Source organism: Amblyomma mixtum, chromosome 2 (assembly GCF_055824585.1).
Source record: "Amblyomma mixtum isolate Tamu chromosome 2, ASM5582458v1, whole genome shotgun sequence".
NCBI lineage: Eukaryota > Metazoa > Arthropoda > Arachnida > Ixodida > Ixodidae > Amblyomma > Amblyomma mixtum.
The window spans coordinates 314268767-314294577 of record NC_143013.1 but is presented as its reverse complement, the minus strand read 5'-3'; the positions used below and the strand labels follow the sequence as shown (position 1 = coordinate 314294577).

The following is a 25811-nucleotide window of genomic DNA, read 5'->3' as shown; positions in this document are numbered from 1 at the left end:
GGCCGTCGTACTTGCGACAGAGGGCACACATTTCCACCGCAGGCACTCCAGAAACGCTAGGGCAAGCAAGTAAAGCAAACAATCAAACAAAATCACAAATTCGCGATTCGTGCATAATGCGCTGTTTCAAAGTGTTCGTCAGCCTTCCGCTAAGGGCAGCAAATCTTTCGAGTGATTTTTATTCCACTGTGTCTCTGCTTGATGGTAACACACCTTGTATTGAAGCAACGTACGCGTAAGCGTTCCTTATTTCTGAACTTATACGTTCCTTATTTTTGTTAAAAAAAAAAAAAAAGTTGCTGTACTTCGCCACAGTGAAAGCTGACTACAGTCCGCAGACGTTAATCAATCAGCTGAAGATATCGGCAAGGCGAGATCTTTCTTCATGCCTGTGAGAAACCAGAACGCATATTCCTTCTCTGTTCATCAAGCATTGCAAAGGTATACATGAAAGGAAATGCTGGAGGGCGTGAGAAGCAGTGTCTTCAGGAGTGCGTTGCAGATGGAGCGTACAGTCGGCATGAAGTCGGCACACAGGCACTACTCAAAGAGGTCGTTTGTGTCAAAAACGGTCGGGCAGAGCACCGAGTCCTCCTGGTCGGATCCCTTAGGCGGCACGGCTTTTGTCAGCAGCTTGTAGTCGTATTGGCCCTCCCTGGACAGCTTTCCTTCGGGGCCCTTAAGGGCGCACTTCTGTGAGTGGTAGAGAAACAGAGGGATACTTGATACATGTGTCTAGCGTTTTTTTTTTTTTTTCAGAAATGGCGTCAGTATATTTGGAAATTGTGCACATTTTTTGACGGTCCACAAGTTGATAGCTGAGGCCTTTGTGCACATCTCTGTCGCTTTAAAAGTTAGTTACTCAATTCTAATCGACTATTACATTAATTTAAAGCATAAATACTCGTTTTTGGAAAATCTTCAACACACCAGTTTTATTTTAGCCCCGAAACATGTAGGAGATTTTCTTCAACCGTTGGGTTTCGTCAACTGGGACATCATGTACAAGTGCGAACTGAATAATTCTGTGAAACGCATGCCGACCTGTTTTCTATGATGCACGATAACATGTATGAAGAACTGGAAAAGCTCCTCGTCTCGTTTTATTAAATACTCGGTCCATTCTTGATTATGAGCAGCGAATGAGATAAAATAGGACCTCAAACATATTGCTTTTCTTCTGCCAAACAATAAAATGGTATCGGATTTAATGGGGACAGTGAACCGAAAGTCAAGGAAAGACATACAGGAAGGGTGGCATTCCTCATTGACCTCATCTCTTCTATATTCTGGTTGGTTGGTTGGTTTATGGGGTTTAACGTCACAAAGCGGCTCAGGCTATGAAGGACGCCGTAGTGGAGGGCTCCGGAAATTTCGACCACCTGGGGTTCTTTCTTTAACGTGCACTGACATTGCACAGTACACGAGCCTCTAGAATTTCTCCTCCAAAGAAATTCAACCGCCGCGGCCGGGATCGAACCCGCGTCTTTCGGGTCAGCAGCCGAGAACCATAACCACTTAGCCACCGCGGCGGCTCTTTTATATTCTGAGAGATAGGATCAAAAAAGCTGTGGATAGCAAAACTGACAGTCAGGTCCAAAAGGCCTCAACGCAAGTCTGACAAGTTCTGGAATGAGTGAGTGAATTAAGTACCCACTGAGTGCTGGACTTGTGAGTGTTTCACTCACTCAACCAATATTGAAATATCGAAAAAACTGGAGCATTGTTGGACAAAAGTACCCGGTTTAGCATTGAAATCGATTCATGATCTCAAAAAGTCCCACTTGCCTTTATAAAGTGGACTACTTCACTTGTCTTCACGTGACTCATTTCTAGCCTGCAGCCCCACGCAACAAGAGCCAGCGGCTAAGGATGGGAAAGAAGATAGAAAAAAAAAACACATCGTAAAAAATTTGCTTTTCATCTTTTTTTTTTTTTTACTTGAGGACAACAACAATCCGGCTGTGCAACGCTGACCGCCTCTTGGCACAACGCACTTAGTTCATTTTCATTTAGCGACTGTCAGGAAATGGGATGTTAAAACGAAACTCTTTCTGAACTTAGATGTCTGCAGCTTTCTCTGTGCGAGCTTAAGGTTTAACTTTGAAGGTCTGTTACTTGCGTATGTTTTCTTGACATTTTTGCCATGAATGTGTTTCGTTTTATTTGCGTGCATTTTTATTTGGTTAACCTGCATACTGCACCGGTATCACACAATACCGCGGTACCCACTTAGTCTTAAGTTTGCCAGAAGGTTACTTAAGGGTACAATAAATGATAATTCGCGACTCTACACCCGGAGAGTAGAAGGACTAAGTCATTAGAAGAAGCATGAGGCACCGCGTAAATTTTTGGTTTATGTTTGAATCGAAGGATCTGCACAGCTAGTAAGTCTGAAGTCTTACCCTACTGTCTGGAAACTCACCCTTTTAAGGCTGAGACGCCTGTACGGAGTTATGACGTGCTTCCGCAAGCATCCTTTCACGATGATGCGAAGCTTTTGCACAAACCACGTCGGTGCGCACGGGTGGTACAGCATCACCACTGCTCCGTGCTGCACAGCGCAGGAAGTGAGAGAGAAATGATGTCGACCAGCGTTGAGAAGCTACAAGGGTCATTCTGTGCGGCGCCAAGATTATACGTAAACAAGACGAAGACCGGCAAAGCTTATAGATACAGGCAAAATCGGCAGTCAAGTTGCTCCCAGGGGCTCTTCCAGTATTCAAGCGTACGGTGTGGCGACTTGCGACAGCACGGTCGCGGGCACAAGCTCGGCCCATCGAAACCAGCGAACGCATAGGGGAATGTTTTTTTTTAAATATTTTGTGGTGCTCATCTATGGGAAATTAGTAGTGTAATCATTTTTACCTTAAAGATCGTTGATTAGACAGTAGAAGGTATCACTGCGTGGTTCAGCTGACCACACAGAGTGAGATGCTCATCGCACCTTCGCTGCCTACATAAATTTAACCAAACCTTGCCAGTCATCTTGCAAATGGTTTCTTTTTCTTCATAGGTCTCATTTCTTTATGCAACTTCGGGCGCTACAAGGCTAGACGACATTTGATGTAGGACCGACTGACTCCCACAGCGCACCTCAGTAACACATCCGTCGCCTGCTCTCGTATGGGACGTCTTCACACGGTTATATGCATGCTCTATTAACTTGACTGCATAATACGAATATGTGGTGCCATTATATACATTTGCTCATTAAAACCATGGATTATTGTAGGAGCTACAGCTTAGTTTCATCCAATCAGCGACACATTTCACAGAGCTGTTCGCACCCCAGAGGGCGAACGGCTATGCGAGGTCAGCGGTAATTGGCTGCTGCAAAGCTAAAATTTTCTAACATTTCACTGGTCCTATAGAGACAGTGTGCAATTAGAAACGGGTTCCTGAACTGATTAATTGGTGAAACGCGCAATGTTATTAACGCGGAAAATTGGGTGTGTTGGTACATGACTTGAATAAATAATAAATCCACTGGCATTGTTGAATATCGACTCACATTCGTTTTTATTTTCTTTTCTACCCGCGTTATGCCTTTGAAAAAAAAAGCGCATAGCTCATATATCAAGTGTCCCAGCTAAATGTAACCAAGCTTTTAAAAAACACGGGGTGTCCTAGCCATCTGAAACCAAATGAGGGTTGTTTAGAGTCGCGTGACTTAGTCTGCAGTATTTTTTTCGTTCTTCAAGGTTGAGTAATTAGTTAAGCTTAATTAACTAATTTTTAATTATTGACTTGAGGAACAAAGTGTCAATGGAAAGTTTTAGACCGCTTTGAGAAACAGCTTACTGAGATATTTGCAGCAAAGTAATATTTACGTAAAGCAGCTTTTTAACGGCCTTTAACCATAACCCACACAATAAGAAAAAGCTTCCACGTGACAACTGTGCCACTTCAACGTCCCAAGACGCGCCTTAAAGAATAAAATCCATTTTTTCTGAAGTCCTCTCCTCGATGAGACTATGGGTGCACATTGGGGCAGAGAAGTGGGCGAGCAGCTGGTCACGTGACAACTTTCTTTTAAGGCCAATAAATGAAGCTACGTAAATCGTAACTTGACGGAAACAGCACTACTAGCGGTTTTTCGAGGTTATCTAAAACTTTTGCATTGACACTTTCTTCCTGAAGTTAATAATTAAAAAGTTAGCTAATTAAACTTAACTAATTAATTAACTTTGAAGAGAGAAAAAAATACTCAAGACTAGGCCACGCGACTGTGAACAACCCTGAGTTGGTTTCACTGGACTAGGACACTTCGCCTTTTTCAAAAGTTTGGGACAGCCAGTATATTGGCGGTGGCCAGTGCGCACGCACTCCTTCTTTGCTCCTGGCGTGAAGCAGCTTCGGCGTTACATGCTGCGAATGCCTTGCTAAAATATATTAAGGGCATGGGTATTATACGCAGCCTGTGATACTCCTGTGTGTCTGTATGCCAGAGATTTGTGGACATGTGTTTCGCTTCTTCTTTTTTTTTCACTGCCATTAGGAGTAACCTGGTATAGGTACAGATTACTTGGCTAACCTCTGCTGCATTCACAAAGAGTGCCTCCCCCTCCTCTATTCTGCAAAGTGTACAGCAATTGCTAGCGCACTTCGAAGGTTCAGCCATCGTACACTGAACCTCCTCCACCTCTGCGGACCGTACCCAACTTGCACGCACCATATGCGCGAGCAGATACATGCATGCATGCTTGCATGCACCGACCTGTGCGTACCTCGATGTTGTGCAGCCAGCGCTGTGGTGGCAAGTACAGGTACTCTCCATACACAGGCCACAGAGGGCGGTGTCCTTCACTGTGCGGATTGAAGGACAGGTTAAAAAGGCAAAACGGCTTGCTTGCGAAGCAAGTTTATCACGGCACTGATCAAAAAGTATATACTAGATGTACTACATCTGCAGAGAAACCTAGACAATTAACGGTATATGCACAGTACAAGACAGCCGCGCTAAGAAGTTTTCTTTTGTCCTTTATATTTCTGTTCTTCTGTAAAGAGCCACTTTGTCTGTTCCGCTTAGGACAGCACATACAGATCGAAACCTGCTGACTGCTATACCATGAAGACTGTTTTTTTTTTTCTGTTATAAACAATCAAGCGACTGAAGAAAATCGGGGATGTGTACTGCGAGCTCCAGCCAGCAATATTCAGTTTCAAACTGGCTTTATCTAGATGTCTTGGACTCCTCATTCCGACCGCCAAGCTGTATCGACCCTTTGACTTACTACCGCTATCTTGCACGACGGAAGCTAACATTCCACGAAACGAAGGTGCATAGGGGTTGTTTTTTTTATTTGTGCTGTTGATAAATTAAAGATCAATAGGGTAATTATTTAAAGATAATTTATAAGGCAGCAGAAAAAGCAACCACATGCAGCCAATGGGATCCGAACCTACGACTTCCGAATTTCGCGTCCGGTGCTCTACCAACCGAGCTAGGGCGACTGCTGTCCAATCCTCTGCTTTCGGGGTACTTATGTGTAGTGTAACCAAACCTCGAGAGTGTTCACCAGCGCCACCCTCGTCCATAGCGGCGGACGTAGTGCGTCCTGTATTGCTGCGAGTACCACGTGAAACGTGATTGAACGGTGATTGCGGAAGCTGTGCGAGAACCCTCTTATTCTACTTATGGAATCAAGACTGCCAGATTCGAGCCCTCGCTAACTACTGAGCAGACAAGGAAAGGGAAAAGAGGGGTTCATTATGACATACACTACGGAAGCCAATAGTCCACGAAACTGAGGAGCATAGGAGATGTTTTTTTTTAATTTGTGGTGTTGATAAATGGAAGATTAACAGGGTAATTATTAAAAGATAATTGATTTAGAAAAGAAGAAAAACGACAACCGAAATTCAGAGGTCGTGGTTTCGAATGCAAGCGGAGGAAAGTGGTTGGTTTTTATTCTGCGACCAGCGGAAGCTTTCTGCACATGCGCAGATGGCTCGGAGGTGGGGGGGGGGTCACATCTGCTAGTGCTTGTGCAGCTGGGTGCTATATTCCCCGAGCTCCTAAACGACCAGGTAAATTAGCGACAAATTCATAAAATGCATTGTGAAATGTAGTAAATCATGTAGCGCTTTTACATCTCTGGCGCATTTCCTCCGACATATCATAAAAGGCCTTGCAGCCGACACAAAAGTGACACTTTCCCTTGGGGGCCACGTTTGAGCAACACGCCAGCCCGTTCAGCGCTGCAAGCGCCAAAAGCCTCCTTACACCGAGGGTTCGAATGAAACTTGAAGTGCGGATTTCGACGAGAGACGTCTTTTTGCAAATTAGTGCGAGGCGGCAGCCTAAATTCAGCCACTTCCACAGAAACGGCTGGGCTGTCGCGGTCTTCTCGACAATTCACGCGCATAATAACTGACAACTCACGCTTGTTTTACCATCAGCTGAATGTTTTTTTTCTCTCTCTCTCAATTCAAATTATGCTTGTGTATTATAGGTTCAGTTATATTATCATTTATAACCAACGTTGCAGTTCGTCAAACATTCGTATCGATTATGATATATTTCACTCCCTCTTTCGCCACTGAGCCAGATCCCGCATCTTATCATCTGTTGTGGTAATAATGAGTTCGTGCAGTTAAATTAGCTTTCTTCTGTTCACCCACTTCCTTCAGTAACGGCTAACGAATTCGAGGCCAAGAGAAAAATAATATTGAATCATGAATAACTGACTTACGTCATACTAAAGCTTTGTCTCACTTTTCGGAATTTAGCGGAGCAAGTATTTATGTGCCTCCTCCCATTTGTTAGAAGTACAAAGCAGCGCTAAAAGAAAGAGTTCTTTGATAAAATCATGAAATCCCGCTGCGATGGCCGCTTTCTAATTACGAAAAAAAAAAATGTTCTCGAGACCTGTGTTTGCTCGCTTCTTTTTTTTCTTTTACGAGCGCAGAACAATATTGTGCGTAGAAATATAACGACCAATTAAAGCAGCGTTGTACTCAAGACAATGATGGCGCACGGGGCTGAAAAGAGAATTTGGTGTAAAGTTCGAAAAAATAATGAAGTCGTGCAAAGAGGAAATTGTATGCTTACTGTGTGGGTATCGCACCACTGTACGTTATCCTCTTGTTCATACAGTAATGATAAGGCTATGGGAACAGGAGTTAGATACGCACCATGAATAAGTCTTCGGAATGGGATTTGCTTCAGTTTTAGAGAAACCTATATCAGCCTTGTAAGAATGAAAAATAATAATTATGCAACTCACGTGATAATCCTTCTTGATCTGATGGCACTTGATTATTGAACGGTACCAGCCCTTTCGAGAAAGGTTGATTTCTATTAAAGAGCGCAATTACAGCACACCATTTTCTTCAGAACAATACGCGTTACACCAATGCCGCACCACTTATTATAGACTGTGATGCGATGCTCTGTACTGACATGTGTGAAATGTGATTGGTGTTTTTGTTACGTCATCAGGCAAGAAGTAAATGTCCCCTCGCGACGCTCCTATCAGCTGGCCGGAAACAGGAGCCAGGTAGTTACGACTTTTCATCGATTATTGCCCGGCCAGTCGACGGACGCTTGTTGCTGGTAGTCGTCGACCCGCACAAAAAAGGTACCGAGCCACTCCCTGTCTGGTCTTCCACCCTGAAATCACAATCGCTTGGCTTCGCGAACTGTCTGCTCGTTTTGGTTTGCCTTAAACGGTCGTGTCAGGTAATGGGTAACATAATGGACCTACACAGCAAGCCGTACGGCCGTACCACGCACATTCCAATAGTCTCGCGGAGCGCGCTGTTCGTACAATAAAACACGGCCATCTCAAGCTCTCGGCGGTAACATCTCGCGACGAAATATGCGCGAGTGTTGCTAAGCACACAGACGTAACCGGTTAACCTGCGGCAAGAAATGCTGCTGAATTACCAAGCGCGTCCACGCTTGTGCGCTTGTGTGCCAGCCCTGTCTCGGGGTTCTCCGTAGCCTTCCAGATTCCAGAACGGGGATCTTTTCCGCTGCATTTCCACTGGGATGTGATACCTCATGGATGTAATATTTGAAAACAGCGTGGAGGACGACGTAGAGAAAAATTTATTCGTACGTCTTGCTCCCTCGTTGGTTTTTGAGCGTAATCTTGCACTACTAGGCTAGCTGTGAACTGTAACGAGGGATCTGTTCTTTGCTAACTTGACCCCGTGCATGATTTCGACGGTTGAATGTGCCCTGTGGGATAAGTACGCTGGGCGAGGCGCTGCGTCGCAGGGTAGGCCATGTGCGCTGTCACGTGGTTTCCCCGTTTGGGCCCGTCGGTCGAGTGGGTAGTTGGACGCACGCGCATTGCAATCGTAGTCCCGGAGATCTTTTTTCTCCTCTCCCCGAGCACGACTGCAGGCTTCCTGCGCATGGACGCAGGCGTGATTGCGTACATAAGTCGCTGTACCGCCGGCATGTGTTAATGGACACCGAGGCCAAATAAAAGCTGGACAGCATAGATAAATTACCGCATTATAACGAAAGCTATACTTTCAATGAAAACGGATCTCTCATAGATCAGAAAAACCAGAAAAATGAACTACAGGTGCTGCCACCATCGGCCGATTTCGCGAGTAAAGTGTGGCGCGCCGACACCGTATTTTTCGCTTGCGGATCCCGCAGGCAACGCTGCCCCATGCCATGAACTTGAAATCAGTGACCATGGAGTCTTTTCCTGTGTTGAGGTACCGAGTTTGAAACAAGTGTCGGGGGTATTTATTGATGCAATTTTCTAAGCAATAAATGCATCTTCTGCTACCGGAAAAACATCGACGCACCCATTAAGAGCCACATAACTGAAAACAGAAGTGGGATGGAGTTGTTCACAGTGTTCCTTTAAGTTGGTTTGTACTTACGCAGAACATTCTGAATTCCATCATGCAGACGTGTTCAAATTGACGTTGCTATTGACTGTGTACATCGCCTTCGGTGCACAGTCAGGAGTTTATTCCTATGCCGTCAAGAATTGTTCCTGAAAAGCGGCCTTCGCGGCGGATGCCAGTGACGTCATGAGCACTGGCGCTGTGTTTGGAGAAGTCGTTTCCTATGCTGCGATGGCGAAGTTTTGGTCACCGCTAAATTTTAATGGCATCAAGGCATTCGGATTGAAAAAAAAAATTGTAGACTGTCAATTAAACACTCTCACCACCATCACTGAGGGTACATTTGAGACAAGTGAAGACACTACTAATGAGGCGATTCTCGCAGGTGTCACGGTCTTGTTCAGCGCGAAGACAGGGTTGACCAACAAAAACCCGTGGAGTTTCTGGTGCATCAGAACTCCTTAAAAATGGTCGAGTCCCTCCGGGAATTCATCGTTGAGAAATGTGTCTCGCTCTCGAATGTAAAGTTATGAAACGCCTTGAAGAGAGATGTGACCAAGATTGCTAAGAAAGAAAGCTAATTCGTCAGAGATTTTGTAGTGCTAAGAAGTAAAGCGATGTAAATAACTTTCCTGTATTCCGTGAAGTGCATTTAAATTATTATCTTCTTTTTTTTTCTGAGCAACCCTGTTATAGCAACTACATTTCTTTGCACGCAAATATCCTACAAGTATAGGTGGAACTCTTGCCACTATTCACGGAGTGTCGAGCATTTCTTGGCGTAGTAAATGTTCACATGTATTTGACTGGCTCTCAATAACAGGGCAAACCTGCAAGCTAGTTCTTCATTTGTTTTAGTTTACGATGCTCTATTTTATGCAAACAGACGCAGAAAAATTGTCATAATTACTTCCGTTCCACGTAAATTAGAAGAAAAATTTAAAGGACACTTAAGCTCCGTCTTTAAGGGCATGACACGATAGCATCAATGCGTCCCGTCAGCGACTCCACTTCATCTCATTAGCATATTACCCTATCTTGTGCTCTACTAATAATGCCAGATCACATGACACGCCACTGTCACGTGACACAAGCATACAGTCGTCGCGTACACCCCCTCCTCACCGACATGCACTTTACTACTCGCTTACTCACTACTCCCTTAATTAGTGCCTCTCTAATCACACACACACACTCATTGACATACAGACGTAAGCTACCACATTATAGGATAGACCACACGACGTACGGTGTTGCTGTGTATGACGGGTTGCGGGATGCTACCTGGGCGTGAAGCCTGTCAGGGTGGGTGTACTTCCAGCGATATAGAAAAAGAACGTGCCTGCGTGGCCTAAAGGTAGCGTACTGCCTCGCAATCTAAGGGTGAGGGGTTCGGTTTTCCCCTGTTACTCCTTTTCTTTTTTTTACCGTAATTCATTTACTTTATATTCTTCTATTCTATGTCTGAATGACGTTTGAGTTATGTTGCGAACTTGTAATCACAATTTATGAAATGTTTTAATCACTATCAGTTTCGCCGCTACACATGTGACGTAAAACCTTATCGACCAATCCGGAGTTTTGCGACACAAAACGCCAGACGCCGCCGACCGGACGCCGCATTTTCCGCTGAACTGGAAACTTCAAGCTACCACTTTAAAACATATAAGTATATATAGAACCTATAGGTATATATAGAACACCTAAAAATTCGGAACGCAAAACCAATTGCTGAACACACGCATTATTTGCAAGAATTTCACACTTTTAACATATAGAGAACACCGTCACACGAACTCAGCAGCAACATGGCGCCAACTTACTCCACGGTCCAAGTATCGCAGAAAGTCGTCCTTGTCGCATCTATACTCCCTGGATGAGCCATCGTAGTCAACGTCGAGGTGAGACTGCAGTTGGCGAGGGGAAAAGCATGCACTGTGAAATGGCGACGAGGTGCGTCCTAAAGTCGTGCTTCTTTGCTACCTCCAGAAAAGAAAATTTGTTGCACACACACCTCTAGAAATGAGGTCAGGTCGCTTTTTATCGCTGTAGCGTGCAATTATATGGATCGCAAAGCTATCGATGGTTATTCAGCACTCTTTGAGTAACCACTAGTCATCAAAAAAAAAAAAAATCTGAACAAGAACGATTTCACCTTCCTTTACATATTTTTTTTTATGCCATGATTCCTGTTGACGCTGGCGTACGTGACCGAGATCTAGCCAGAGTTACGCAATGGAGATCCCATGGTGTACACTAATTTGAACTAAGCAACAGCTTCAACACGGTTAGGTGCCAGTACTAAAAATAAACGGCTTATTCCTCAGCTTTTGTATTCGGCAAACTGCTGCGGCTTCACATAACATCTCGTGCAACATCCGTATTTCAAAAGAAGCTGAAATGCTGTCGTATCGCCACCATGATTTGACTTAAATTATTTTACTTGTGTTATTGTTTGGTCACTTCATATTTACTGCTAAAGATTTGTATGTTATAGGATGGCTTTATGCATGCTTGGAATTTCTTTAGGGAAATTGTATTTTTTAAAGCCTCAGCTTATATCATGTACCTTCACCTCGTGTTCTGTTATGAAAACTCGTTTTGGTGCATTAAGTACACATACTTTTTCCCTCTGTGGCTGTGTGTAGCAATGATCTGCTTATTTCTGTTCTTTTTGCGCTACACTAACTTTATGTATTTCTAAGTATTTTGTGCCTCGATCTTTCCGTTTTACATATTTCCACATTTTTATTGGGTGCTTACTCAGACGTAACAAGGCATCCCGATGCGGTCAGTGACTATATGACCTCCTTGTGCATTATTTATTGCAACCGCTTCGAATGTGCCAGCAATCAAAAGTTTCTTCTCCTAAGTGTGCTAGCGGGCAAGAATGAAGGTTTGCTGTCTAGCATAACTTATACGAGACCGCAGATGATAGGTGTCTCGCAGATAATGTTCGCTATATGAACTTTACAAAATGCGCGCTAGTTGTAGGTAATTGCTCTTCTCTATTTTGCCATACAAACATATGTTTTAAACTCAGAAATTAACGCTACGCGCCATGGTGACCCAGTGGTTATGGTGCTCGGCTGCTGAGTCGAAAGGCGCGGGTTCGATCCCGGTAGCGGTGGTCGCATTTGGATGGAGACGAAATGCTTGAGACGCGTGTACTGTGCGATGTCAGTGCACGTTAAGAAACCTCAGGTGGTCGACATTATCCGGAGCCCTCCTCCACTACGGCGTCCCTCATAGCCTGAGTAGCTCTGGAGCGTTAAACCCCCTAAACCTAAACCATACCGATGGTACCTTGGAAACATTAGACAACTAAGTATTAGGTCAGCATTTTCTTACCCGAGCGTCGTCGCATTCCGGATTAATGTAGCCCATCTTCGCACCATGTTCCCCTTGCAGCAGGTAAGGAATTTGCTTAGGACTTAAAAAAAGGATTAAGAAAGAATACGTTAGCAGTTTCTTAATGGAAAAGAGAGAGTTTAAGTTGCCAGGAGAAGGATTAACGGACCCAGAGCAGCGCAGCAATGGCTATTAGTAATCCCTCGGCGTCCGGTTGAACAAACCCAAACGCTCGCGTTGCAGAATATTCCGCAATTTCCTTGTTTTCTTTTTGCTTTTGAGGAAACACTCCATCTGGCTGGAAAGTACCTGTTCTGGTTCGAGGCTGATTTGGAACTTTAGGCTATGCTATTTCTGACAAGATTGAAGGGGAGATAAAAAGATTTGAATCGATTTGTTTTTCTTGCTGTTTCTTATTATTGTGCATTGCGTTGTTTCCGAGTGAATGAGGAAAGCCGTAGACGACACAGGAACGGCAAATGCAGCATAACATACAATAGCTCATAAAGATTCCTGTAATGCCCAGAGATTGGAAACGTCGCAGAAAAGTTATGAAATTCTAATATTTTGTCACTAATTTTTCCTTAAATGGCATGATGGACAAAAAAACGGGGAATTTATTAAGAAACAAATCGTTAGAGAACAATTAAACTGAGCAATTTTTGATAAGTTCCGAATGTCCGACGGCGATAAAATTGCGGCCAAATACGTAGGCGTATACAGTAAATCAAGAGAAACTTTCAAAACTGTTCTATGTCCTGCCAACGTAGCATTATGCCCACGTAAATTCTGGGCTCTTTTGCCATTATGCTTAGATTTTTCATAAATGTATCATTCAACAGGGGTCCTTCATCTCTGGCAGCAGACGCTTTGACCTTTGATAAATATGCTGTAAACGACCGTTTCTGAAATAGTATCAACAATTCATATAGTCAGATCGGCGAGCATAAGTGAAAATTATTCAGATGTTTAGAATGCGAATCACGCGTGATACGCAGTGCATGACAGGGTTAAACCATGTCGCGCCTGTAGACGAAGCTTGCGCCGCAAAAAAATAGGGCATGTGAGTTCATGCGCGACATAACGCTCTCGAGCGAAAAGTACCCAGCACAAAGCAGCATTTGCCTAACCAGAGGTAGTCAGCGAAGAAACGGTCAAAGCAGTCCGCCAACTGCAGACGTCTGTTTCTAGCACGGTATCCAAAGAAAATGGCACAGAACGGTTACTTTCGCAAGAAAGAGGGCATGATCTTCAACAGCGTGACCGCATAGCGTATGGAGTTGGAATACTGACTGTATCGGATCAACATCCTCCGCTGTCTCGTAGCCGTGCGAAGCAACCCACATGCAGGCGCAATGCAGCAGGATCGCAGTCAGAGGAGCGCCAGTGCGGCCTGCAGAGAGGAGGAGAACGCGTCGCAGGACCGCTTTCCACAACGAAAGGCGCAACACTAGTATTTCATGTATGTACGAACAAGCAGCAACGAATGAAACGCGAACAAGAAAACTGAGGTGACAGCACGAAAACACCGACATATTAGCTCCTAGAGAGGAAATATGAGCGATATCGATTGACGCTTCTGGAGAAGAGCCTTCGCGCCTTTGAAGTTTAACTAACCTTAGCTAGCGATCAGTTTCCCCTCGCTAACAGCTTCTTATTTTCTTTTTCGTGTCTGAGTTGTCCGTGTCTTGTTCCCGTTTCATTTCTTGTTGAAAGTACAAGCAGCAGCAATAGACAAAGTGGCTATTTTCAACGTTTACAGATTTTTATTTCAAACACTGCGAGCGGATACGTCGGTGCGGTTTCTGCCGGTGGACTGTACAGCAAGGAAGACATTATGTAGCTGCGCTCGGGTGGAAGTCAATGAGTAATTACTCCATTATTACATAATGTACCTGTTCGGGCTCAATGATAAGACAATTGATTAACTAAAATTAACTAATCGGTTCGTTTTTGGTTTATAAGCAAAGGAAATGGCGCAGTATTTGTCTCACATTTCGGTGGACACCTGAACCGCGCCGTAAGGGAAGGGAGGAAGGAAGAAGTTAAATACGGCACCTCTTTCTTCTTTTCTTTTAACAAATCAGCCTTTGCATTTTCGATTTTAGGGGCAAGCTTGTTGAGAAATTCCAGTCCGTCAGCATCCAAGATAAGATCAGCTTTTAAATTCTCCGTATCAGCAATGTCGCTCGAAGTAGCGAACGGCAAATCTACGCATTTCAAAGCTCGCTGAGTTGTCTTTACCGCGTTGCATATTTATAAAATTCCATAGCTGCGCGTAGTATCGTCGCCGAAATGACCTTAGCTGCTTCTACTTCATAAAATACACAAACGGCGTCTGTATTTACTGCATTACAGACAGGTCAGCAACACCATTTTATTAATGTGCAACGCGGGAAAGCCAAGCCAACGAGCCTTTCAAATGTATATTTTTGTCGGTTTCAATGTTTCGGACCACGTTGCCGATTAAGAAAATTTAGAAACTGGGCTCACTGTTGATTCTGACGGCCTTCAATTTCGCAGTACACTACCTTACCTAAAATAGCAAAAAAAATGTTAGTTAATTTTATTTAATTGATCGCCTAATTACTGAGATATATGACTTACATAACGTCCGCCTTGCTGTACAACCCACCTGCGCCGGCCGCACCGATGTATACCTCACAGTTTTTCATGTAAAAATCTGTAAACGTTAAAAAAAATCACGCGGTATAAAAAGAACATGTCATAAGCGTTGAAGCTTCTTAGGATTTGAGTGAAAAGCAAGGTTCTTGTTTTTAAAAATAGTTTTCGTTTCGACAAATCTTAATCGCAGCACATTTGCAACTTGAATGCCAAAATAACAACTAAATTCAATATTTCATGCAAACTAACTGCTCCTTTTAGTATTGCAACACCCCGCACATCACTTGGAAATTTAACGCAGCTAAAATTTTTTTTAGAGCGCATTTTACTTTACTGGTGCGTTTGGAACTGAACATGACTGCTTTTAGCTGAGTAACCTCTCAGAATAAATTATTAACCATATAAGACAATGGCGCATGTGGACGCTAAATGGGTCAAACGTGTCATAGTTGTGGCAACGGTTCTAAAGACAAATACATAAATGAAAGAAAAGATGTTGCCTACTGCGGCAGTTGTCATCTAATGTCTTAAGCAGCGGAGCTGCGGCCGGCGTACACAGGCGAGCGTTAACAATAAAGGAGAGGCGAGAGATATTTACACTATTTTTACAAAGTAAAGAAATTAAACAAGTTTGCGCCACTCGCGCTAGTGTCCAGACACTGTACAAAATATACCCACGCACGAGAGACCAGTGCACATATTTAAAAAAAAAACATAAAAGGACTCGTTCTTCATCGTCGAGCTCCCCAACTTTTTCAACATTTCAGCTCCCACACCGCATTTCGCAAGTGAAAAGCATTCGTCGTTTCAGTTCATTCTTTGTGCTGAGAGAATGACTGCGTTCATATGTGTACTGCTATCGCAAAATAGGCAGCGACATCCAAAGTGCGGCTATTCGGAGCCCCAATGAGCGCGAGGCGTATGTCTATATCTGACCGTCGTTATTTCGTCGTCCGCCCTTGCAGCGTATATATACGTGGCATCGAAGGTATTCACGGGAGCATCGTTTCCAAACGTCTCTCTCTCTTTCTCATCAGGATAACATTCAACCCGGCGTTCTTTGTGCCGAACATTCCTATAGGCCACCGACACGGGTGTCGTCTGTCTGCGAATTCTATGAACGCGACAACACGGCTCCGCTCCTGCCCCATTCCCCAGCTTCCACAGCGTGGTCTGGCTGCTAGCATCGTTGCGCAGCTTGTGAGCGCAAGTTCTCTTGTCGCTCTAAACAGCAGGGAGTTTCTCCGGCGGTCTTTCTTTCTTTCTTTCTTTCTTTCTTTCTTTCTTTCTTTCTTTCTTTCTTTCTTTCTTTCTTTCTTTCTTTCTTTCTTTCTTTCTTTCTTTCTTTCTTTCTTTCTTTCTTTCTCTCTTCCTTTCGTTCTCTTCCTTTCTTTCTCTCTTTCTTTCCCTCTCTCACTTCTTTAAAATTATTCTGTTTTCTCTCTCGTTGCGAGGCTACTGTTACGTCTTTCCTCGCAGCAACTCTCCTGCGCCTGTCTGCTGCGCACTCGGAAGCCAGTTTTGGTTGAAGAACCGCGCCTCTTGTTCATACGCAGTGAGAATGGTTTAAAACGGCGCTCCTATAGTTATTATGGGTTCCGTGAGGTGCTTCCAGAGCTAGAGCTCATACCTACTTTCTTTTTTTTTTCTTTTTCCCCGAAATATTTCACGGACGGAAACCTTTCACACCGCCGCCAAAAGAAGGACGTCGTTCCGTTTTAATGCTTCCCAAACAAGCCTGTGGCAATCCTTTCCGGCAGCAGACGGCAAAACGTCTGCGAGAGCTTGTCTGCGATGGTAGAATGACGACAGTCGTTCAAGCCGTTTCCTGACTGTGCTGTTTCAGCGACCTGCCTCCTTTTTGCAGAAGAGGCGGCAGAAGTCGTTAGGAGGGTCATGTGAGACCTCGCCGTAAGCCTTTCCGAAACGCCGGAGCGGCAACGCCACACACACAGTCTTTCGTCGTCCTATTGAGGCTTTCGCGCCTTTATGAAAGTGGGCCTTCAGTTAGCGCTCATAAAATAAGGTGAAACTTAAAATGATACTAATGGGGAATACTAAATAAAGCTGGCTAAAGTGATAGGTTGGCGTCACGTCGTCGCAAATATTTCATTTTTACCAAAAACAAGGCGCCACCACTTGCAGATGCGCACAACTGGGGCTGGTGACGTATTTATGCGCTTTCTTGAGGAACGCTTTTCGGCGTCAATGGACAATGACCGCCGAAATGCGAGGAAAGCAGCGAGGAGGTCGTAACTAAGAAAGCGAAGAGTTTCATAGCAGAAGCAGCGCAGAACACACGACGGCGCGAAAGGCTGGACGCAGACACGAGCGCCGAATCTTTCGCCTGGCATTCTGTGCACTCGGGCTGCGTGTGCCCGTTGTACGTACCACGCAGCGAGTTCAGAATTGCAAGCCCTCAACGGCATTCGCGCTGTGTTATAATAGTTAAGCGGCCAGTGAAGCGGTTTCGTTTTGACTTAAGGTGTCGAATGGATTACTGCGTGCAGGCTTCGGGCGTTTTTAAATAGCAAAGTTATTTTTTTTTATGTACGCACGCCTGCAGACAATCGCATAAGCGTGTACATCATCAACGTGTTAAGCGCGATGCCATGGCGTGGTTTTCTGTTTTTTTGCCGTGGTTACGGACTTTGGTCAGTGGTCAGTGCATGGTTACGGCGCTCGGCTGCTGACCCAAAAGTCGCGGGTTCGATCCCGGCCGCGGCGGCTGAATTTCGATGAAGGCGAAATTCTAGAGGTCCGTGTACTGTGCGATGTCAGTGCACGTTAAAGAACCCCAGGTGGTCGAAAGTTCCGCAGCCCTTCCTACGGCGTCCCTCATAGCCTGAGTCGATTTGGGACGTTAAACCTTAATAAACTAAACTAAACCAAACCAACGCAGAAATCGCAACGACCACAGCAGAGTCAGTCACAGGGGTCGTCTGCGATCATATTTACTGTGTAGTTAGTCAACAAACACGCGGTATTCGAAAACTTAGCTCGTTGTTTGATGAGCAGTGCGCGTGCAAGTTTTCACTCAGATGTGGTGTTGAATGAAGTATGTTAGAGCGTGACTGCTGCTAGCATACTTTTGAGGACCCCTTGGAGCTTACGTGCGCGCACTTCACGACAGCTGACAACGCACCGAAGGCTACAAGTTCGCCTCATCATTCCATGCGAGTGTGCGCGATCAGCAGGTTGTTCTGTAGATTGCGAATCCCTTAGAAAAGCTCACGTAGTTTCTTTCGCACCCGTGGACCTATTTCTACCATATTCGTGTGCTGCAAAGACAGGCTGGCGCACGGGATGCGGCAGAGATCATCTGCCTTTCAGTGATGGGGGGTGGTATAGCGGAAGGGGGGGGGGGGGGGGGGGGGGGGGGGGCGAGAGTGCACTTGCATCATGCTGGCTTGACGGCCGACTCAACCAGCATGCTAGTTTCTGTTTCTGGCCACGTTCCCGGTCTTTCGAAGTGGCGCTTTTGAGAAGTGGGAGAGCTCATTGCAAATGCGTCGTGGAAATGACGACACTGTGGAAGGGTTTTGGGACTTTCATTTGCGGTTTTCTCAGTAACGCAGGCACCTTTCCGCGCAGAAAAATAATCGGTGGTGTTCCTGAGGAATAATCTATCCATCTTGCTTAGTTTTATATCTCCCTATAATATCCCTTTAAGAGTTGCCTCCATATCCTCCATAAGCAATGCTACCGGGTAGAAAAACTCGCGGTTTTGAAAGTGAATGGAAAAGTACATAGATAGTACGCACCATACGATATTCCTGCTTTTAAGCATGTATAATCCGCGGACTATTCCAGAAAATACGGTAAGTAAACACTGAACGCAGTGTGCAGGTACGATGTGAGTACATTGGGAGGCGACAGAAACTGCAAAATTAATCCGGGAGAGCGGAAATTCCTTATAATAAAAATTAAAATTTGAAAATAATCCTGCCACTGGATAACTGAACAGAATAAAGTTCTCCTGAACAAAAAAAAAAACGATAACATCACGCCTCCATAATAAAATTCACCAAAGGTCACTGATATTGTTCTTTGGACTAAATGTCAAGCAAATGTCGACAATACTCGCAAACCTCTTAGGACTGAGAGAAAGGATGGAGGCGCCTACGTCACGTTCGTTTGGCGTCACACATTCCATTTAATCGGGTGTCGACTTTCGTGCCGGCATTTGCAGCGTCGTCGCTCCGAGCGGGCAGAGATGCCGCTCAGGGGGTTATTTGTCTGAATAAGTTATGCAGCGATGCTTTTCTGCACTGGAAATTAAGCATTGCGCTGACAGTGTCATAGCTCTTTTGTTGAAAAAAGGACGTCGCAAGTTATTTCGCATGAGGATATCCTGGAAGGGAACATGACAATTTCAAGAAGGACGAGCGTAGACTTGATTTGAAGCAGCATGCAACGTGTATTCCTTAAACAAAGACTATAAATCAGCTGCTCTGCAGATCTTGGGTACAAACGTTTGCTGTAACGAAGCAGCAATTAGTTTCATCACTGCATTATATAGGCGTGTTTTTTATAGTATGTTATCCCAAAAATCTCCAGCTTGCACTTGGAATCTCCCGCTGTCTACTTGTACAGCTTTGGTCGAAACGCTTCAGAGCAAGTAAGGTTGTCTTTTGGTCCGTGTGGTGGAGCGATTACGACACCCTTGCATACTAATCGGCCCTGGAAGGTGAAGGCGAGGGTTCTCACTGCTGCAAAGGTGCCTATAAAGTGTTCTAATACGCTGCTGAAAAGCAAAGCATGCGGTCTAAGGCTTCTAAACAAGGCTGTACCATGCGATATTTTTTGTACTTCACAATTCGCACACAGTGTCGCCCAGAAAGCAGAACGCCCTGCAAACACTGTATTTCCTCGCGAAACGAACGCACTTTTTGATTTAAAAAATTAATCATCATCATCAGCCTCACTACGCCCACTGCAGGACAAAGGCCTCTCCCATGTCTCTCCAATCAACCCTGTCCTTTGCCAGTTGCGGTCCCGTATCCCCGCAAACTTCTTTATCTCATCCGCCCACCTAACTTTGTGCCGCCCCCTGCTACGTTTGCCTTCACGTGAAATACACTCCGTTACCCTTAAAGACCAGCGGTTATCTTGCCTTCGCATTACATAACCTGCCCAAGCCCATTTCTTCCTCTTGATTTCAACTAGGATGTCATAAACCCGTGTTTGTTCCCTCACCCACTCCGCCTGCTTCCGATCTCTTAACGTTACACCTATCATTTTTCTTTCCATAGCTCGCTGCGTTGTCCTTAAGCTGAACCCTCTTTGTTGGCCTCCACGTTTCTGCCCCATAGGTGAGTACCGTTAAGATAGAGCTGTTGTATACTTTTCTCTTGAGGGATATTGGTAAACTGCCATTCATAATCTGAGAGAACCTGCCATATGCGCTTCACCCCATCCTTATTCTTCTAGTTATTTCCCTCTCATGATCCGGAAGAGCGGTCACTACCTGCCCTAAGTAGACATATTCTTTTACTACTTCTAGCACCTCGCTACCAATCGCGAACTGCTGTTCCCTTGCTAGGCTGTTGAACATTACTTTGGTTTTCTGCATGTTAATCTTTAGCCCCACCGTTCTCCTATGCCTGTCTAACTCATTGATCATGCTTTGCAGTTCATGTCCTGAGTGGCTTAGCAAGGCAATGTCATCAGCGAATCGCAGTTTACTTAGGTATTCTCCATTAGCTCTTATCCCAAACTGTTCCCATTTCACGCCCTGGAATACCTCCTGTAAGCAGGCGGTGAATAGCAGTGGTGAGATCGTGTTTCCCTGCCTGACACCTTTCCATATTGAATTTTGATTGCTGACTTTATGGAGGACTACAGTAGCTGTGCAGTCGTTAGAGTTATCTTCCAATATTTTCACACCACTCTTCCACACCCTGGTACCGCAATGCCTGCATGACAGCTGAGGTTTCCACTGAGGTTTCCACTGATATATTGGCGCTAATTTGGAAGATTCGCATATACGCGGGGTAAAATTTACACTGTGATGAAATGAAACGTTCCCATATTTTAATCATTAATGGAGGGAGTGCGTCTATTATACGAGTAAACACGGCACTGCAAAAGCGTGCAAATAAAAACAGAACAGGAGCTGCTTCCTGTAACTATGACAGCGGCAAATAATGCCTTCACTATACAGCTGCCTTCCCCGGCATTTTGTTACGGTACACCACTATTGTTACAATGGCAACCGAAAGTTCAAAGGCACTGACTATATATAAACTACGCTTAGGGGTAAATCTCAGTGAATTTTTCGGTGCATGAAACCGATTCTGTACGGTGGGAAAGAGCCTCTCCATGATGACCCTTGCTGGTTAGGGAGACAGCATGTGGATAGGGGACGATGCGACTTTTCCTCTCTCCTAAAAATGACCTCTCGAAACGAGCTTTCCGCGGAAAAAAAGAAAAAAAAAGATAGTCATAAAACATCATCATCAGGATTACGTATAGTGCGGGACAAGTGCCTGTATTATTGATCTCCAACTAGCCCTGTTATCCGCAGTCGCCCTCTCTCCGTCGTCCCCCGATACGTTTTCTAGAAAAATCCTTGGTATGAAGTGTGTACAGATAAAAAACCATCGCTTATATGCTTGTGGCATTAATGTGCTCCCTAAGTATATTTCCGTCTTTTAATCTGAGCTATATCATTGATTTGATCTCTCTCTCTGATCCATACGCATTTTCGGTCCCCTAAAGCTAGCTTAATCAAATTTTAAAGACCTTCTTTTCGCCTCCCAAATTCTGGTCCCATAAGAGAATACTAGCAAGATACTTCTCACGTTTATTTTTACGCGTATCCCTGAGCTACATTCATATCTTGAGCACGCCTGCCAGTGGCCGTCCCACCTTTTCTTGTCCTTGTAGTTTCTTCGACGCTTTCTGGACATACACGTTGTATGTTGCGCTAAATTACTAACGTCGCTTTTCTTGTTTGTGTATTATCTGCAAACGAACTCCGAGCCGACTAATGACGCGCTAGCAATTACCTGCGTTTCGCAGCGTCATAGTTAGCGTGTACGTACCAGCGGGCGCATCTCGGCGCATATCCAGAGGTGGCAACGTGTCGCTCAGGTTGCACGCCGTCTATCCGTCCGGGACGCTTGGCAGAAAGAGAAAAATCGGGTCACGAAGATATCAACAGCCGTTCCTCACGCGACAGGAACCGTGAGGAACAACGCCGTAACCCGGCCGCCAACTACGCGACGACGCGGAAGATGGAATAGGGCGACGCTCGCGCCAACAAGCCGCACAGGAGCGCGCGTCGAGGCTTTCCACGGAAAGCCTCGGCTTGCTCTTTCCTTCTTTCCAGCTCCTCCTCCTATCGCAGACAATCATTCTCGCCGCTGGGTCCTGTGCAGCTGCGTAAAAATCTGCTGATCCGACGAAAACGCAAAGGTCGTCCGTTGCGAAGCTGTCTCTCATGCTCCCACCCACTCCTCCTAGTCGCGTCACACTCCCAACGTGCGCTTTTGATGTTTTTATTATCACTAGTTTTCTGTTTCTCTGCCTTCGTTTAATTCCGGTTGTCAATTGATTTCTCACCGCGCTGTGAGCGTGATGGATGTGGTGTATGCGTGCCATGCTCTGCGTGGAAGTTCCTGCTCTCTTACTTCTAAAGAAAAAAGAAAAACTAAAGGAACAGGGAAGTTCAGTCAGTCGTGCTACTCAAGGCATCCGCGCAAGCCTTTGAGAGAGCCGCGCTTTTGCATCGGAGACTGCGTGCGCTGCGAGGCCGTGAATAAATTTGTGCGGCGGCTGCAGACGGCGGCCGCTGCTGTCGACGGAGTCAAGGGCAGCGCACCACGGATCGAGACGGGGCTGAGTACGTTGAGAACACACCGGCAGAGGGCTCTGATTCGCTCGCTGCATTAAAGTCACTGGAACTCCAGTGACTTTACACTGCAGAGAGCTCCAGTCACTTTACGCTGCATGGTCGACAGCGAATCCAAGGAAATCAGAGTCCTTGGACTCTTCATACACAACCAGCGACGCTGCGACACAACACTCGCCAAGCTCCGGCAGGTGGGGGACCAGGTGGGCCGCATGGTCCGCCGGGTTTCCAACAAGCGCGGTGGGTTACGATGCAAAGACGCCTTGCGGCTGGCGAACGCATTCGTGACCAGTCGAATCTTGCATTCGACTCCCTACCTCCACCTGCGGAAACAGGAGGAGGATTCCCTCGAGGTCATCCTCCGCAAAATCATGAAACGAGCGCTGGACCTCCCAGTTTCTACCTCTACCAGCCGCCTTATGGCACTGGGGATGGTGAACACTTTTAGGGAGCTTCGGGAGGCCCACCTCAACAACCAATACACTCGTCTCACAAAGACAGGGTCGGGTCGCCGCCTTTTAGCCCGACTACACATCCAGCACACTCAATTCACAGAGGAGAGATGCCGCCTTCCCGTACACTGGAGACGCGCCCTCCACGTGCGGCCTCTCCCCACCAATATGTCCAAAGAGGATCATAATGGCAGGCGCCTGGCGCGGGCGGAAGCCTTGGACCGCCATTTTCGGAGCAAACCAGGAGTCTTCTACGTGGACGCGTCCGGCCCGGACTCTAGGGGATGGTACACGGCCGCGGTCGTCCACGAGGGTAAAACAGTAGACGCCCTTACTTTCAAGGCCCAGTCAGCAATTCACGCAGAAGAGGTTGCCATCGCTTTGGCAGCCTCTGACACCTCCTCCAAATACATAATCACCGACTCACGAGGGGCTTGTCGAAACGTCACGCAAGGGTGGGTTACTCCCCTAGCTTATCGTATTTACCAAAATTGTAGCCGAGACTCGGATCCCGCGCACCGATCTATCGTTTGGGCTCCAGGTCACCAAGGCGTCCACGGAAATGAGGCAGCCGACGCCGCCGCCCGCGCGCTCTCTCTCCGGGCATTTCCCACGGGACCCGACGCCGACCAGGACTTCCATTTCAATCCAATTTACACTTTTAAGGAAATATGCGATTATTACAAATCCACGCACCAAACTCTTCCCACCCCATGCAAAGGGCTGGGGAAGGACAACGAGCGGGTACTCCTGCGCCTGCTCACCAACACGATGTTGTGCCCGGCAATTCTAAAGCATTTCGATCCTAAATTCGACGGGCGGTGCTCACACTGTGGGGAGGTGTCTGACACCTACCACATGGTGTGGGCCTGCCAGCAGAACCCATCCCTACCCCCTATCCCGAACCCCACCCGAGAGGACTGGGAGGCGACCCTGTCCGGTTGCTGCACCCTCGAGGCCCAAAGGGCCTTAACGCAGCGCGCCCGAGCTGCGGCAAACGCCAATGGTGTGCCTGACTAGGCATCCCACCTAGTGGTTGTAAGGGCGTGACCCTTCAGGTCACGACCCCCAACACCTCTCTCTATGATTAATAAATGTTTTCACCACCACCACCACCACCACCAGCTGACGTCACTCCAGAGTGCGACTGCTTTAGTTTGACTAAAGTTCTAAATTTGGGGTAGCTAAAATGAAACGACGAGAAAGCGATGCCACGCTCCAGTAGCAGTAGTAGTAGTGGTAGTAGTATGTTTATTTGGCCGTATTATGTACAATATAGCCTCGAGGTGAGACTAAAGGGAGAAGACCAAGCATGCCTCCTGACAAGGCGGCCCACACCCCGATTAACACATCATGGAAACGGTGGCCGAATGGACAAAAGAGAAAAAAAAGAGCAACATTATCAAAATAGAAAATAGTTAATAATAGACTAAATATACTAAATGGCAATTAAATATACTGAACAATTAACAAAATTAACAAAACAATTAACAAAATACTAAGCAATTAACAAAAACACTAAATACCAATTAACAGCAAACAAAACATTTCATATTAAGCACATTCAGGTAAAAAAGGAACACACACACACACACACACACACACGCACGCACGCACGCACGCACACACACACACACACACACACACACACACACACACACACACACACACACACACACACACACACACAACTAAGTAAAGAGAGCTGAAAGTTAACCGGGGGGGGGAAGAAGTAAGAAGAAGAATAAAGTACTTCACAGCTTTAAGGTGGGGAAGGGAGTGTTTCCATGATAACACTCACTAATACGTGAGGAATAGTGACACCATATACCAGGTTGTTCACGGAAGCCCTTCACTAATTTTCAAAAATGGAGTTTTTGAGATAAAGAGGCGCTTTCTGCGACATAGTAATGGCAATGTTGGCGGACGTCAGAAAACAGGCGAATCATGCTAACTAGTAAGGTGGTTAACAAAATTCGAATTGATAACTTTTTAACTCTTATCGAAAGGCGCCAGACTGCAATCACAGATTTGTCGCCAGCAGTTAGTAATAGGCATATCAGTTTTAAACCTTTCGAAAACGCGATTACCCTTGCTGCTGTGGCTTAACGAATTTTTGGGCCATCTCTCGCGCTATTTGAAAACCGCGCGACTGCGGGGAGCGCAAATCGACGTCCATCAAATCGCGACACACCGTGACGCCCGTACCACGTGACATTCTCTGCTCTGCCCGCGCTGGAGCAGCGAAGTGGCGGGGAGCTGGGGATTTATTGTTGCGAAGTGCATGCGTCACGGAATGGCGCGATTTGATTGGCGTCGCTTCGCGCCCTTCGAATGACGCCAGAAATGCCCCAAATTCAGCCACAGCGACGAGGGTAATGACACTTTCGAAATTCTGAAAATATGGCCATTACTAGCTGCTGGCTACAAATATCTAATTGCAAGCGGGCGCCTATCTATAGTAGTTAAAAAGGTAACCATTAAAATTTAGTTAATTTAATAGTTAACATGATTCATTTGACGTCCACCAACATTGGTGTTATGGCCGCAAAAGCCTTCTCTTTACCTGAAAAATGCTAATTTTAAAGATTAGTAACAAGTGAAGGCGGGCTAGTTGGTGGTTGACAATGGAGTGCATACTGCAACCGCACATCCGCGTCTTGTCCTGTGCTTTCCTCTCTTCGTCCCTCGTCGTATTGCGC

The 25811-nt window shown here is 45.7% G+C and overlaps 1 protein-coding gene across 1 annotated transcript; it reads right to left on the bottom strand.

Moving 5' to 3' along the window:
* Positions 1 to 149: 149 nt before the first annotated feature.
* Positions 150 to 22103, bottom strand: LOC149365026 (uncharacterized). The gene is made up of 10 exons (XM_089575102.1): positions 21849 to 22103; positions 13468 to 13567; positions 12175 to 12256; positions 10647 to 10730; positions 7233 to 7283; positions 7058 to 7113; positions 4731 to 4809; positions 2426 to 2554; positions 1789 to 1866; positions 150 to 693 (listed from the first exon to the last, which is right to left on the bottom strand). Exons 1-10 carry the CDS (start codon positions 21868 to 21870, stop codon positions 541 to 543), a joined length of 834 nt encoding a protein of 277 aa, XP_089431228.1. The 5' UTR covers positions 21871 to 22103; the 3' UTR covers positions 150 to 540.
* Positions 22104 to 25811: the final 3708 nt, after the last annotated feature.

Coding starts and splice junctions, on each gene's coding strand:
- LOC149365026 (XM_089575102.1), bottom strand. CDS start 21,870: ATGCGCCGAGATGCGCCCGCTG. Junction 7,114..7,232: donor AGATCAAGAAGGATTATCAC/GTGAGTTGCATA, acceptor CTGTTCCCATAG/CCTTATCATTACTGTATGAA. Junction 694..1,788: donor AAGTAGTCCACTTTATAAAG/GCAAGTGGGACT, acceptor TACCACTCACAG/AAGTGCGCCCTTAAGGGCCC.